The 16,844-nt window shown below is 36.0% G+C and overlaps 1 protein-coding gene across 1 annotated transcript in view; it reads left to right on the top strand.

Moving 5' to 3' along the window:
• The window catches only part of DBT (dihydrolipoamide branched chain transacylase E2), a 62,736-nt gene that overhangs the window by 15,394 nt on the left and 30,498 nt on the right, over positions 1–16,844 (top strand). Inside the window, exons 2-4 of the mRNA XM_027868289.1 lie at positions 3,055–3,178; positions 5,792–5,867; positions 8,023–8,204. Coding sequence (XP_027724090.1) covers positions 3,055–3,178; positions 5,792–5,867; positions 8,023–8,204 — 382 coding nt within the window. The remainder of the gene's footprint in view (positions 1–3,054; positions 3,179–5,791; positions 5,868–8,022; positions 8,205–16,844) is intronic.

Genomic DNA, 16,844 nt, shown 5'->3' with positions numbered 1-16,844 from the left:
CAAGACTCAAGAGAAGTATGAAGAGGTAAACAGGAAAGAGAAATCATAAGGGACTTATTGAAGTTGAACTATTTACATTTCTACATGGAAAGATGGTATTTGTAACTCATGAGATCTTTGTCAGTATTAGGGTAGTTGGAGGGGAAAAAATTATATGTATATATGGATAGATAGATAGATAGTTGGATAGAGGGCACAGAGTGAGTTGAAGATGAAGGGGTGATATCTAAAAAATAAAATTACAGGGAGCAGCTAGGTGGCACAGTGGATAGAGCACCAGCCCTGAAGTCAGGAGTACCTGAGTTCAAATCTGGCCTCAGACCAAACTTGACACTTACTAGCTGTGTGACCCTGGGCAAGTCACTTAACCCCAATTGCCTAACTAAAAATAAAATAAAATAAAATTAGAGGATGAGAGAGAGTTAAACTGGGAGAAGGAGAAAGGGAGAGGTAGAATGGGGTAAATTATCTCACATGAAACAGAAAAGAAAAGACTTTTACAATGGAGGGGAAATGGGGGCAGGTGAGAGGGAATAAATGAATCTTATTCTCATTGAATTTGGCTTAAGGAGGGAATAATATATACACTCAATTGGGTATGGAAATCTATCTTACCCTACAGGAAAATAGGGAGGAAGGGGATAAGAGAGCAAGGAGATGATAGAGGAGAGGGTAGATTGGGGGAGGGGATAATCCGAAGCAAACACTTCTGAGGAGGGACATGGTCAAAAAAGAGAATTGAATAAAGGAGGGCATGGGATGGGATGAAGGGAAATATAGTTAGTTATTCACAACATGACTACTGTGGAAGCATTTTGCATGACTACACATGAATAACCTGTATGGAGTTACTTGCCTTCTCAATGAGGTGGGTGAGGAGGGAGGAAGGGAGAAAATTTGGAACCCAAAGTTTTAAAAACAAATGTTAAAAATCATTTTCACGTGCAACTGAGAAATAAGATATACAGGCAATGGGGTATAGAAATCTATCTTGCCCTGCAGGAAAATAGAAGAGAAAGGGGATAAGAGAAGGGGGTGGTGGTGATAGAAGGGAGGGCAGATCAGGGGAAGGGGTATTCAGAATGCATGCCATCTTGGGGTGGGGGTGGGGGGCAAGATGTAGAGAAAATTTGGAACTCAATGTCTTGTGGAAGTGAATGTTGAAAACTAAAGATAAATTAATTAATAAATGTTTTAAAAAAAAAAAAAAAAGCTTGGCAGGAATTGCTCCATCCTAAGCTGGCCTGCTTTGGGGATACTGTACTCTGAAACTGGCTTACTGTTTTATCCAAACCCCACAGGATGTGACCGATTTTCTTCATCCCGCCCCAATATCATTCCCATGTAGCATTATCTCATTTCACGTAATAAGTATTTCATTCCTTCCAAATTGATTAAGGGCTTTTTTGCACCTATTTTATCCCTTTGATTTGATTCAAGGGTATCTGAGTTATTCATACCAATTTTATATATATTGATTTTGTAACTCCAAATATTACATATATAGATTTTGTAATGCCAAAAAGGCATTCTCACCTGATAAAAGTATGTGGTGGATGGATAGGTGGGTGGGGCATATACGACACACCCCTCTTACATCAAAAACAGGCTGGCATGGTATAATGGAAAGACCACTGTCCTGGGAATCAAAGGACCTGGGTTTTAGTCCTAGTTCTGCTACTAATCAGCTGTCATGACCTGGGTAAATTATTTAACCTTTCTTATTTGTTGGCACCTCCTATTCTCTCCTCCCACCTCATTACCTCTTATTATCTTTGTATATATTTTTGCATCTACCCATATGTGTACATGTTACTTCCTGAAGTGGAATATAAATAAATATCTTGTGGAGGTTTTTGTCTTTATATCCTGAGTGTCTAGCATAGTGACTAGAATAATAGTTGCTTAATAAATTTTGTTCATTAGTTTTGTTATCCACAATAAAAGCCTCCATTAGACTAGATAATCTCTAAGGTCCCTTCCACCTTTAAAACTCAGTGATTCTACTCAAATGTCATGATTAAGTAATTGTTATACCTTTAAATTACAGCAAGAAAATCTATCAGGATAACAATAAAACATTTTAACCATGTCATAGGCATCAATCACGATGTAATCGCTTGCTTGGACCCAGGCAGGCAAGTCAACCTTTCTAAGGCTCAGCTTCCTCTTTTGTGAATAGGATAATAATGTCTGTAGTACTTACATTACAGAGTTCTGATGATGAAATAAGATAATATAAATAAAGTAGTTTGCAAGCTTGAAACCACTGTGCAAATATAAGCCTGTAATTACTGTAATTACTGTTTTTAGAGCTGAAAGAGACCTTAGAGATTATCTAGTCCAACTTCACAGATAGTTCTTTAAGTTCTGATCATTCATTTTTTCATTCATTACATTGAATTTTAACATTTCTTACTAATTTTGTGTCACGTAGGACATTATGAAAATATACTATATATAGTTATATATATATATAGAATAAAAATATATCTAAGGAGTTGTGATTAAGTAAGAGAATAAATCTAATTGTAAGGAGGAAACTGTACTAAATAGGCCACCTAAATCTCTTCATTGGACTAGGTTTAAAAACATGTTGTAGTAAATATTTCTACTTTTGTTGATTTCATATAAAGGTATTAAAAATACAATGTTAGGTGAAATGATGTTATAGGGGAGGGAGGAATTAGGAACACCATTTTAAGTGGGTAATTCACCAAATGATCTTTTGTAGTATTGTTTGCTTATGTTATAGTAATAATAATTATAAAATTATGTTGGTTGGGGCAGTCTTATATGCTTATATAGAAAACCTTGTGAAAATATAGAAATATGAATAAAATTAGCTGTTATTGCTAAGTGACTGATTAAACAAAACAGCATAGGTTGGATGGTTTTTATTGCTGTATTGCTGCACATTCTAATTCTTTATATAACTAACTAGTTTTTAATATCTATTTTAATTTAAAATAAACTTAATACTAAAGTACATATTTGATAAAAACCTATCAGTATAATTTTTATAAAAATTTAACTTTCTTTTTGTTCCTCTAGAGTTGTGTTCATCATATTCAAATGTGCAGTAGTGTTCATGTTGTGAAGCCAAAATATACATGTCTCTTTGGTTATTCTTCTTTCAAGTTTAGTCATCCACATCGGTTATTGAGAACAACTAGTAGTAAGTATGGACTTTAGCAGGAAACATAATATATTTGAGTGTTTTATGTCACGTGATTATTTTCCTCCAAGCACTTCAGAGTACTTTAAAGAACCTGGGAAGTAATTACCTAGAACTTGTAACAGTAAATAAGGTAATTGTTCCACTTTCTCTCAATTGTTCTAATATTGGGGGTTAGTTGCCTTCACATGAACCCTCCATACTCCAACCTTCTTTCACTCTGAGGTTCAAACAGAATTGTGAAATGGCTATCTCATATTTACTGTGTAGTTTGTGGCAAAGGGAGAATGTGCATCTGTAGTAGTGAAACGACAGTAAAATGCCTATTTAGTCATTGCTCTTCCAGCGTGGTCATGCAACTAATTCTAAAATCACCTAATTGAACTATCATTTATAAAATAATTTCCCATCTTTTCTAAAAGAATTTCATGAAAGACTTCATCAAATATTTTGCTAAAATCTATATAAATTGTATCTATAGTATCCTCTGGGCCCTGCTCCTGACTTTCTAGACTTCTTTCTCCTTTATTTGCGGCATCTCCTCATCCTGGAGGCTGCCTTCACCACAATGGTTGTTGCAGTTTTGACTATAGCACTGCACCTCCTCATTTTGTGTCTTTGAAATGGCTCTCCTCCATGCCTTTTGGTCCCTCACTTCCAGCTCATGATTTCCCTGTCTTCCTTCAAGACTCAGATCAAGTCTCACCTTCTGTAGGAAGCCTTTTCAGGTGCCCCCAGTGCAAATGCCTTTCCCTCGCAGTTTGCCTTCCATCTATTCTGTATTTACCTTGTATATACAGTACATAATTATTCACGTGTTGTCTCCTCCATTACAGTGTGAGCTCCTTGAGGGCAAGTTCTGTTTTTTGCCTTTCTTTGTATCCTAGCATTTAGTACATAGTAAGACAGCAGATAGTAAGTGCTTAATAAATGGTACTTGACTGACTTGCTAATTCATTTTTGGGGCTGTTAAGAAAGAGATAGTTCTAGGACCAGGAGTGTGTTAATATTGGTATATTCTGCCCTGTTCAGACCATCTCTAGCATATTATGTTCATTTTTAGGAACCACATTTTAGTATTTTAGTAATAGCTACTCAGTTTAAAAGATTCCCATAATCTGACAAATGGAGCACACTCCTGATTGGTTTGTTTGCATAGGTTTTATTTAAGGATACACTTGAATAGAAGTTAGCTGTCTTAAGGTGACCATTAGCAGCAGCTGCTCTTCATGTGCTCCTTTCCTGCATGGTGATGATTCTGGAGAATACAACAGTTAGCAGGAATTTTCTCCATACCAACCAAAACTACTATTAGAGCTAAGGAAACTGTCTTCCAAGGAGACTCTCCAGAGAGTGGTTCCTGCCTTAAATAATGATCCTGTTATATAAAGAAGACTTTGTTTGAACTTGACCCATTGCATATGGTATTTTTTTGTGCAGTTTTCTCCACTCTAAGGACAAATACTGAGCACAGTCCTGGGCTTGAGTGACATATAGTCTGGGTGGAACTGCCATGTTTCCTGGTCTTCCACAACATGATGAGTTGGAGAGCATGGCATGCTTTTCAGATTGGTGTAGTAGGAGGAATAGCGAACATACTGGATAACAGAGTGTTGTGAGCAAGGCTTAACCCAGGCCTATATAGTTATTCCAGCTTTGGAGTTGAAATGCACTGAGTCACTCATACAGCATATAATTTAAAAAAAAACATTTTACTAATTGAGACATTAAAAGAATCAAATTCTAAGTTAAAAGGATACAAAATGCTACTCTTATTTGTCCACCCCATCCCTACCCCCAAGACTCAGGACAGTTATCTCACTTGTTGTCAGAGCTCAGGTATATTCTCTATAGCCAGTTCCTGCTTGGCTCAGTCTTTTTAATATTCAGGTGGCAAGGAACCAAATGGCCTCCCTGAGCCTGAAAGGACCACCAGTATATACTACCAGAACTACTGCCTGATGTGTGAGATGCCAGGTGGGGTTCCTGAGGAAGCAAAGTAAATGAGTGCAAAAGGGCTGAGAGAAAAGGAAAGGGAAGAAAGGACTTCTGTCCAAGCTGACTGCCTGAATGAGAGCTAGGCCTCTCAGCTCCCACATATCTACTTTGACAAAGCCCTGAAGTTGGCACCAGACCAAATAATCATCAAGAAATCTAATAAGAAACTACAGTAAGTGGCATCTTCCAATCCAACTTGCACAAAAAAGCAGCCAGAAGCAGGTTTCTTTAGGCTCTTGCTATCATTTTGTACAGTTTTCCCTTAGCAAGTTACTCCCTTCTCAAGGCTTTTCATTATCACCTTTATTTGACTATGTGAAGACTATTAATTGATTAATGAAACCATTAATTTGTTGGATGGCCCTTACATAGAAAGAACACCATGCTGTCAGTCAGGACACATGGTTCTAGTTGTTGTTTTGGCAATTTACTATGTGTCTTTAAGCAAATTCTTAAAGCTTTTCGCATGTAAAAAAATGGTAATTTCCTCCCTTTCCAACCTTGTGGGATCTTTTGAGAATATAATCAGAAAGCATTCTGAAATCTTTGAGGAAAAAAGGTGTTAATATATTTGTGTATGCGGTATACATTTATGATGGTTTCTTTTCTTTGAAGCTGTAAATGGACAAATCCTTCAGTTTAAACTCTCAGACATTGGAGAAGGGATTACAGAAGTGACAATTAAAGAATGGTAAGTTGACTAGACCTTTTTCTTGAAAAAACTTAATACTTGGGACAGCTGGGTGGCACAGTGGGTAGAGCACCGGCCCTGAAGTCAGGAGAACCTGAGTTCAAATCTGGCCTCAGACCAAACTCTTGACACTAGCTGTGTGACCCTGGGCAAGTCACTTAACTCCAATTGCCTAAAAAAAAAAACACAAAAAAACAAAATCCAAAAAGCTCAATACTTATAAAAGAAGATAATTGTTTGAATAATCATAAACAGGGTTTATCTTTACATTGAATAATAATTATTATTATATGATAGCTAACATTTATATAGTGTGTACTCTGTACCAGGCACTGTATTAAGCACTTTATAGTCACCTTATTTAATCTTCCCAACAACCCTGGGAGTTAAGTGCTATTCTTAACTCCATATTACATGTGAGGAAACTGAGGCAAACAGAGATGAGTTGCTCAGGGTCATACAATTAGTAATTGTCTGAGGTCAAATTTGAACTCGGGACTTCCTGACTCCAAGCCTGGTGCTCTGTGCCACTGAGAAAATAGCCTTTTATAGAGAAAATAGCCTTTTCAATTGAACGTTTAGAACTAGTTCCAGAAATATGTTGTTGTTCAGTCGTTTCAGGTTTTTGTGACCCCATTTGGGGTTTTCTTGACAGAGATACTGGAGTGGTTTTCCACTTCCTTCTCCAGCTCATTTTACAGGTGAGGAACTGAGGCAAACGGGTTTAAGTGACTTGGCCAGGGTCACACAGGTAGGTGGTAAGTGTCTGAGGCCAGATTTGAACTCAGAAAGATGAGTCTTCCTGACTCCAGGCCTGGCACTTTATCTACTGCTGTGCCTAGCTGTCCCATCCAACAATATGCTTGGTGGCATAAAATAGCAATATGACATAGTTACTTGAAAACCTGCCTATCATGTCTGTCCTTTTTTGTTTTCTCAAACATTTTCTTCTCTATGTATTCCTCTTTACACGCTCTCAATCCCCAGAAAGTACAAATGAATCCCTGAGAAGTGCAGTATCTAATAACAATATAGTTTTTAGGTATTTTTGAATAAGCATTTATGAAGACCTAAGACTTGTACTGAAACCTGATGTTTATAAACTTGATAGTGAAAAAGTTTTTAAAGTCTGTAGTGTAGCCTATACTAAAATGACAACTACTTCTGTTTTACCTTGTATCTGACAGTTTGTCTATATAAGGTTGTAACAATCTTGTTGTAATCATCTTCAAAGTTATTTAGATGCAAAAATTCCCGCTTAACTTAAAAATCATCTTTCTCTCTCTCCAAAACCTTCATATAAAAAAATAAAGTAGAACAAAACCTACTTCCTCATCCTCAGCTCATTTGCTGAGGATGCCAAGATATGGAAATAGAAAAAATTTGAAAAACTAGATCACTCCCACCCCCCATATTACCCTGCTGTCCTATTTTTTTTTTTAGTCTGGAAAGGTGAAAACTCAAAATGAGTGTAACTGAAGTATGCAAAATTGAGAAGGGAATGAATAGGGAAGATGGGTTTGTTGAATAGATTCCAAAATTGTATAGATAAAGGGCACCCTTTGGAAGTTCGTAGACATAAATATAAGATAAAAGGAAGTACTACTTTGCATGTGTATCTGTGGAAGCCATTTTCTTAAGAGATCTTAGGGTCAAAGGATTTGGAACTTGAAGACAACATGGAGATTATCAACTCTAACCCATTAATTTTACAGATAAGGAAACTGATACAGAATAGAAAATATTAGTTTTAAGAAAGACTTAGGAGCAGCTAGGTGGCGCAGTGGATAGAGCACTGACTCTCTAGATTCAGGAGGAGCTGAGCTCGAATACGGCCTCAGACATGTAATACTTCCTAGCTATGTGATTCAGGGCATGTCACTTTACCCCAATTGCCTCACTTAAAAAAAAAAAAAAGAGTTACGTTAATTAATGGATACTTGGTTTTGAGGTTGATTAGGGATGTTTGGGATATAGTTGTAGATTTCTTGGGTTGATGTGGATGGCATCCGTAGTCTTGTACAAAAAAGCTGTTCTCTCAGAAAGATAGTATACTAAGTGGGATAGCTTATCAATCTGACCTCATATAGCAGATATATTCTTGGGATGTTTTGTATTTTAAATTGTTTATGTAATTTTATGTTTTTCGTTTTAGGTATGTAAAAGAAGGAGATACTGTGTCTCAGTTTGATAGCATCTGTGAAGTTCAAAGTGATAAAGCTTCTGTTACCATCACTAGTCGTTATGATGGTATCATTAGAAAACTCTACTATGGTGTAGATCAGATTGCCCTTGTGGGAAAGCCATTAATAGACATAGAAACAGAAGCTTTAAAAGGTATTGTAAAGTGTGTTTATCCATTTTGCTAAATGTATAACTGCTATTTTTTTCAATTGTCACAAGACCCCCATTTAATTTAATGGATTTTAAAGATGCTACTCAAGTTTGTTTTTTCAAGTATCTTTTAGAATTTTGGTTGTGTTTCACCTAAACAGAAAAAATAAAAAGGAACTTCTGTTATATAGTTCATAAATTGATCAGTTAAGTTTCTGGTATGCCATGTCACTACTGCTCAGAAAAGCATGTGCCTTCATATTAGCTGGAGGTCAGATGTCCAGCAACTTTAAACATCTCATCAGCTAGTGATGACTTTAATAGTTTGTTTCACAATTATGCTAAGAAATGTGGGAAAGGTTATAGGAAAGAGAGGGCATTTCTAGTTGGCAGTGGCTGCTAAGCTGTAGTTCAGTGCTGTATTTAACCCCTATTCTGCTTAAGGCACCGTGGTATAGGTACTAGTGATGCAAAAAAACCAAAACCAAACAGTCCCTGCCCCAAGAAAATTAAGTCCCACTGGGAAGATATAGCATGTATACAAGCAAGTCTATAAAAGTCTACAGAAAGCAATTTCAGAAGGGACAGAATGCAAAAAGTAAAGAAAAAAGAAGGAAGAGAACAGTAAACTAAAACAGAAGCAGCAGTCATGGAGATGGCAAACAGCAGACATTGTAGAAGAGTTAAAGAATTAGGAAAAAACAGCAGCAAAGAAAAATGACAACAGCTCTATAACCTGGATGAGGTGAGAGGGGCAGAGAGCAGACCTGTGGTGTAGGACTTCAAAGACCTCCTTGGGTAGTACTGTAGGCACAGCATCCAGAGATCTGCCGAGAGTGAGAGGACAATTTGATCCATATCATTTCAGTAACTCCTGAGGGCACCACTATGTTAAAGCACATCATTTTTTCAGGGAGTGTTAAGCTGAAAATTTTCCAGCTAGTATAGTTCAGTGGTAACTAATATACTGGTAATGTGGCTGCACAACACATCTAGCTGTACTGTACAAAGAAACTTATGATAATGAATTCCAGACTTATAAAAGGCAAAAAAAAGCAAGAAATATAAGAAAATTATGCTAATGTTGAGAGTGAGAAAAAATGCTTAATAATTGAAAATAAAAATGTAACTTTAAAAAGAGGAATTGAGCATTTGTATAAGGCTTAAAAAGTAGAAGCATAGGAAAATTTTGAAGAGGGGTTAGTATGATATTGGTTTATTCATTAGGAATATAACTTAATGTATGCTAGCTACTAAGTGCTAAGGACTGCAGAAACAAGGACAAAAACAAAATTTTTTGTCTTTACAGTATTGTCATTCTCCTTGGTCTCCTTACTTCGCTCTGTATCAGCTCATATAAATCTTCCCAAATTCCTCTGATACCATCTCTTTTATCATTTCTTACAGCACAGTATTAATTCTATTACATTTATATAGCCACTCTTCAGTTTATGGGCACCCCCTCAGTTTGCAATACTTTGCTACCACAAAAAAGAGCTATAAATATTTTGTATCTTCTTAGGTTGTTTTATTTAGGATTACTCTCTCCCTTAATCTATCCTCCTTCCAAATCCCCTTTTTCCTTTTCTGCTTTCCCTCTTTTTTCCATGTTGAGTGAAATGTATTTCTCTACTCTACCCTACTCTGCTGTGTGTGTGTGTGTGTGTGTGTGTGTGTGTGTGTGTGTGTGTGTGTGTATTCTTTCTTCCTTTAACCAGTGCAGAGAGTAATGTTCAAGTGTCAGCTACTCCCCCAAGGCTTTCTCCTTGTTTGAATAGTCTTTTCTACTTGCACACCCTGATTACGTGAGATAATCTCCCCTAACATTCTTCTTTGTCCTCCTATAGTGTATTCCTCTCCCCCTACCTTTCCATTGTTCTTTTAAGATCTTCGAGACTTAACAGAACCACTCCCGGGCCTTCTTTCTAATTAGATTCCCTCTATGAGACCTGAAAAAACACCTATATCATTTCCCCATGTTAGAATGTAAACAATTTATTTAGCTGCTTATGATCATTCATGTTTATCGTGCCATCTTCCTTCCCCCTGCCCAGTACTTCATTGCCTCTTATACTTGTTTCATGTTTCTTCTGGCCCAAGTTTGGTCCTTTTTTCCCATTTTAATTCAGTTGTCATCAGACTAGATGTAAAGAATTAGCAAAACACAATGAGATAAAAACAATTGGATAAAAATTATTTGAGCTTTGCAGAGCTAAGATTAATGAGTTTACAGGGACATACATTTCAGTACACAAACAGCTTAACTGTCTTATAAAATCTTGCCTTTCTTGTTACTGGAGGTAGATAAACATTTGGAGACTGGCTAATTATTTGGGGATATTGGGAAGAGAACAATTTATGCTTCAGATCAGATAATAATATCCATTAAACCTCAAAACCTATGCACAATGTATTGACAATTTCTTTCATTTAGGACAGTGCTGTGAGCAAAGAGAGCAAAGAAAGTACTTTATGAAGTAATGATTATGTTTTATGAAATAGCTAGCAGTGAAAATACTAATGCTTTTTAGCTGGCAGGGAATCCCCCTATGCCCTTTAGGGCTCTCATCACCTGGATTCCCTATTAACTTGTGTAGGTGGGAAAGGTCCCGGTTAAGGTTCCCAGAAGTGGTTAAGGACTGGCCAGCTACTAGTCTTCCTAAGCCCCATTCTGTACTTAATAAGTGACTTAGGTGTCATATTAGAGAAAATTTGACTGTTGCTTTTCTGTCAGGTTCTTGTACCTTTTTTCTCCTTTATATGTGTTATTGATACTTTTAAAAAAATCATTTCTACTTTCAGTAGAACTCTGAAATACAGTCAAGCCATATATAGGAGAACATCGTCCATGCCTATAAATGCTTGCCTTATTCTGTGCCTGTGTAACACAACTTCTCTGCTAGAGATGTAGGAGGCAGTATCAGTGTTAGGGAGTCCCATTTGGACACTGATTGGTCAAAATTCTGAAGTCTCTTGATATTGTTTTCTTTCACATTATTCAGGTCTTCAAGCTATAGTTCTGCTTATTTTGCTCTGTATCAGTTCATGTAAGTTGTGCTAAGTTTCTCTGATTTCCTTACTTAACATTTCTTACTTTCATGTACTACAATGTTCAGTCACTTTCCTTCAAGACCTTAACTAATGGAAACAGTGCTGTATTCTAACAGAATTCACTGTGGTGTTGTAAAAAGAACATATACCCTCATGTTAAAAGCCTATATAGTAATAGAGGAAAAACTTTCTATCAATTAGAGCAGCCCAAAATTGAAATAGACTGCCTTGAGAGGTGGTTGGGTTATCCCTCCTTCAAGGTCTTAAGTGGAAACCGAATATTTACTTGGGTGTGTTATTTTGGAGGGATTCCTTTTGGATATAGGTTGACCTAGATTCCTTTTGGGTATAGGCTGGCTGTTGAACTCCCTTTTAATTTTGAATTGGTGATAACGATGATTCTTTTAACTGGTAACTTTGGTTTTTGCAGGATTATTACTGAACTAAAAGGCAAGATGTCTAGGTAGTTTCAGTCCTTGTTCTGCTATAAAACTGTAATCTTGAGATAATAACATCATTTAATGTGTGTGTTAATTTCTCCATCTTTAAAGTGGAAAAATAACTCTGCCCCTGTTTTTGCAGGGTAGTTGTGAAAACAAAGTATTTTTGAAGCCTTTTGGAATAACAATATTACAGATAAAATCCATTTATAATAAATACTGTCACAAAGGAAAGGCACAAAGTGAATTCTGTGTCTCATGGGATGTAGGCCTTAGTATTTTGTTGACTTGGTTGCAATGAATTATTATTGGCAAATTATCCTATACAACATGTTTTATCTGGTCCTTGTCCATTTAACAGCAACACTGTAACAAGAGTACCTAATTCAGTGTAGTTTGCATTGTAAATAAGAAAAGGAAGGAGGAGCTGAGCCTTTTTTAATTCTCTGTTCAGCCAGCAAGTGAAAATGAGTCTTTTATCTGACCTTTTCCCACCAGGGAAATATAACAGAATTATGAAAATGTCCACCCTACCCACACAAAGGAGAAAAGTGGTATGTACATCAAACCTCCCTCTTTTCTCCACTGAGTTTAAAGACCTTTTTTCATTTACTGTTTCAACATAGAAAGTTGGATTTCTGCTTGTGTGAGTAGCAATGACAGAAGGGCAGCTTTTGGTTCAGTATTAAGAAAAACTACCTAACAATTAAATCTAAAACTAGAACACGTTGTTGCGATATTTGGTAAATTCCTCTTGACTATTTTTCTGGAATCTGTCTTTCTTCTTATTTTAAGATACCCTTCTTGAGAAAAAACACTCATTCCTGTATCTTCGTCTTAAAGATAAAACTTTCTTGGCTTCATCAAACGAAACACTGGACTGGGAGTCAGGAGATCTTTGTTTTAGTCCTGGTTTTGTCACTAACATTATTCCTCTTTTGCTCAATCACTGATTAACTTAATAGCAGTTTAATATATCATTCACAATATATTTTAAGTAGTTATGTAGAGTACTGGGTGAATATATAGTTACAAGTGGCTGTTTATCTTGAGGTTCATATTTTTCCTATAAAATTATTTGGATCTTTTTAAGTAAGTATAGGATTGTTAGCTAATGTTCAAAGGCTCAGAATTTTAAAAGTAGAAGATATCTTAGTGATCATACAATGCAATTCACTCAATTTATATATGAGAAAACTTGAAGTTATAACACTAGTCTATCAGATTTTAATGAATAATCACAGTACTTGTCTAAATTAAAATGAACACATAATTAGTGGAATGAGACCCGCGACCAGAATATGACACTGGAAGAGGATATATCTTAATCAAAAGACTCAGGAAAGGTAAAAAGGGAGCAGAGTAGAGAAAGGTCTGGACTTCAAGTAAGAAGAGACCTGAGTTCAAATCCACCTAGCTGTGTGATCAGAGGCAAGTCATCTCATGCCTGAGTCTGTTTCCCTGTCTGTGAAATGTTAGTTATAATATCTGTAGTCCCTGCTTCATAGGATTCTTAGGAGGATGATAAGAGCTATTGTACAGAAAGCACTTTGAAAGTTTTAAAGCAGGGATTCCCAAAGGGGTCTGTGGTTAGATTTTATGAAGTCTGTGAACTTGGATGGGAGAGCAGTTACATCTCTATTTTCACCAACTTCTAATTGAAATTTAGAATTTCTTTCCATTTTGAATTTAAAAAATAAAACAACATTCTAAGAAGGGTTTCATAGCCTTTACCAGACTACCAGAGGGATCACAACACAAAAAAAGTTAAGAATTCTTGCTTCTTAGCATTAAGGAATATAACAACTTATTATTAGAAGATAAATTTCAGTGTAAGGTATAACCAAACTAAACATTTTGAAATTGTATAAATTTTTAAGGCCCCTTAAATGCTCATGTAAAATTACATCCATCTATTTAGAAATGAATTTTATAGAGAGAGTTTGATTTCAAGCAGTCTAGATTACAGTTTTATTCATTTCATCATTGTATCATGTCATTTATGTTCTTTTTTTGATGCTAGTGCTTTTTTTGTACACCTGTTTCATTTTCAGCACAGACTGGGAGACCTACAACTTTTACTTATGACTAATGAACTTAAGGAAACACCTTCCTATTTCAGAGGCTTTAACCAATGTATTCTAAATCAAATTATTTTACAAGGTTAAATTATAAAATACAGAGTATTTTCCCTACCCTCAAAGTGAGTATTCTGTTGGGTTAGGGTGGGAGTGGGGAAATACAAAAGTATATGCAACATAATTTCCCAGGGGAGGCCCCTAGCAACTGTAGGGATTGGGATAGGCTTCATGTTATTTACCTTTTTTGTGACATAGACACCTTTGGCAATCTGGCAAAGTCTATGAAACCCTTCACAGAATAATATTTTAAATATATAAAATAAAATACATAGGATTATAAAGGAATTAAGTTAAATTGATTATGAAAATATTTTTAAAATTTCACAGACTTCAAATTAAGAATCCTTGCTATATAGGAGGTAGCATTTGAGCTAAGCTTTAAAGGAAGCTAGGGATTTCTACTAGGTAAATGTGAAAAGGGAGTTCTTACCTGGTATTTGGGCAGCCCGTGGAAAGACACAGAGATGGAAAATGGGATGTCTTGTATGGGGAATATCAATAGGACATTGAGATGGACTTTAGAATGTGTGAAGAAGAAGAATATATTGTAATCCTAGAAAGGTAAATGGAGCTAGACTGTGAAGAGCTTTAAAAGCCAAATGGAAGAGGTTGTATTTTGTGTCATAGGCAAGAGAGAGCCACTGTAGCTTCTTGAGTAAGGGAGTGATATGGTCAAACATGGTAAGGCTTATGGGTCTCGTTCAGCCAATTATGTGGTCTTACTTTACTTCCCAGAGATATTACCATTACATAGCTCCTTAAAAACAGGGACTGTCTTTTGTCTCTTTTTGTATCCCCAGTACTTAGCACAGTGCCTGGCACATAATAGGAGCTTAATAAATGTTTGATTTTTTTAAAAAAAATCTGTACTAAGATTATAATTTGAAGTTTTCTTGTGTAAGATAACGGAGTTGTACATATAAGCATTAAAATTCTATGATTATTTGAATATTGCTGACAGTGTTTTTCCCCTTTGTGGTACATAATTTATCGATAGAGTATTATTCTCATTTTTCGGATGGCAAAGAATCATTTAAGGTATAAAATCTATATTTACATTATGTCAGTCATAGAAACATATAGAATATGTAGAATCTTAATTTCCAGTATATTAATTTAAACAATTTGCCATGTTTTCTTCCTTTGAGATAAAGACTTGACTTTTTTTTTCCATATTACAGATTGCATTCCTGTCTTAATTTTTAAATAGTCTGTAAATTTGATGGAATTTTTACTAAAGTTTTTCTAGACCACCTGTCTGAAGTGTTCTGGCTGTGGAAAGGCTTATAATTATTTGACATACACATATTCAGTTACAATTGTGGTACTTAAAAGCTACAAGCACAAGCCTTAAAGAACTCTCAGACCTTTACAAGTTGAAATCTAATTATAATATTATATATTATGTTAATTATAAGGAAGATAGAATAAATCTCTTTCAAAATGGTATAGTATTGATCTTAGAGTCAGGAGACTTGGATTCAAATTTTGTCTCAGTGCTTGTCTTGGATCTGTTATCTAGCTGCTCATTTAACTTCTCTGAGCTTCAGTTTTCTCATTTCCAAATCACCACATCACAGGGTTGTAAGGAAAACATTTTGTAAACCTTATAGTGCTATATAAATGAGTTGTGATGGTTGTAGTTTCCAAAGTGTGGCTCATAAAAACTTCCATTAAATTATTTGGTTCTCCACAGTAATGATACTATAAAACACATTTTTTTTTCTAGCCTCCTTTATATAATTTGTAAACTCCATGTCATCTCATTTATCTGGCATGTATGGGGAATAAAGTGTTCCACATAAAAGAATAAAAAACTGAAGTATATGCCCTTTTTATTGTGAAATTCTTGTTTATTTTTACTTTCTTGGATATATGTCTTTATATTTTTGTAACTTACTAACAAATGGTATGGAACATAATTTAACTTCCTGATGATAAATGTTTATCATTATGAACATTAATTATTGCATTGTATATACAGTGTTGTTCTATTTTAACTTAACGAGTTTTTCTTTCTCTTCTGTCATTTTATTAAACTGGTGTCTTACGTACAACTGTAATTGCTTTATCCTTTCTCTTCTAATTTGTTGCTTTTAATCTGGACCGAGATAAATAAGTTTGATAAAAAAAAATTGACACCACTATGTTAGAGTCAGTCCAGCTGTGGCTGATCAGACCTTGGAAAGCTGTACCACAGGTGGGGCATAAATAGTGTATGTGAACATTTGGAGTGGATTTTCTAAATTTATGCATCTCGAGTTTCTTTGAGCTACTTCAATTCTGCTTTGCTCATAGAGCACAACACCTTCTTTAATGTGGGTCCACCATGCTGGGCAGTGCTTTGCCAGTGTCTCCCATCTTACACAATCAATTCCAGAGTTCTTCAGAGAGACCTGGAGAGTGTCCTTGTATTGCTTCTTCTGACCACCATGTGAGCACTTGTCTTCTGTGAGTTCTTCATAAAATGGTCTTTTAGGCAAGGATACATTTTGCATTCAAACAACATGGCCATTCCATCAGAATTGTGCACTCTGCAATGGAGTTTGAATTCTTGGCCCCTTAGCTCAAGAAAGGACCTCAGTGTCTGGTACCTTATTCTGCCGGATGATCTTCAGAATCTTCCTTAGACAATTCAAATGAAAGCGACTTAGTTTCCTGGCATGGCACTGGTATTCTGTCTAGATTACACAGGCATACAACAATGAGATCAGCACCGCAACTCTGTAGACCTCCTCTAGACCAAAGGGGAGCCTACAGTTCTTCTACTCTGAACCACCAGAGCTTTCCAGATGGCTAATAGGTACACAGTCCAGTAGTAGTCTGCTCTTTCACAGATCCAAACCCAGGTCAGAAATTTGCAGAGTTCAGACTGGGGGCAGCAATCAGACTTTGCCTTGGATCACTTTGGGTCCACTATTGGGAAAACTTGCAAATCCCCAGCCTGTCCTGGAGATGCTGCAATAACACAAAACTCAGTAACCCAAGAAGACAGCAAAAAGAATGCTATC

The sequence above is a fragment of the Vombatus ursinus genome, unplaced genomic scaffold (genome assembly GCF_900497805.2).
Source record: "Vombatus ursinus unplaced genomic scaffold, bare-nosed wombat genome assembly UNPS02014787.1, whole genome shotgun sequence".
Classification (NCBI taxonomy): domain Eukaryota; kingdom Metazoa; phylum Chordata; class Mammalia; order Diprotodontia; family Vombatidae; genus Vombatus; species Vombatus ursinus.
This window is presented reverse-complemented; position numbering and strand designations above follow the sequence as displayed.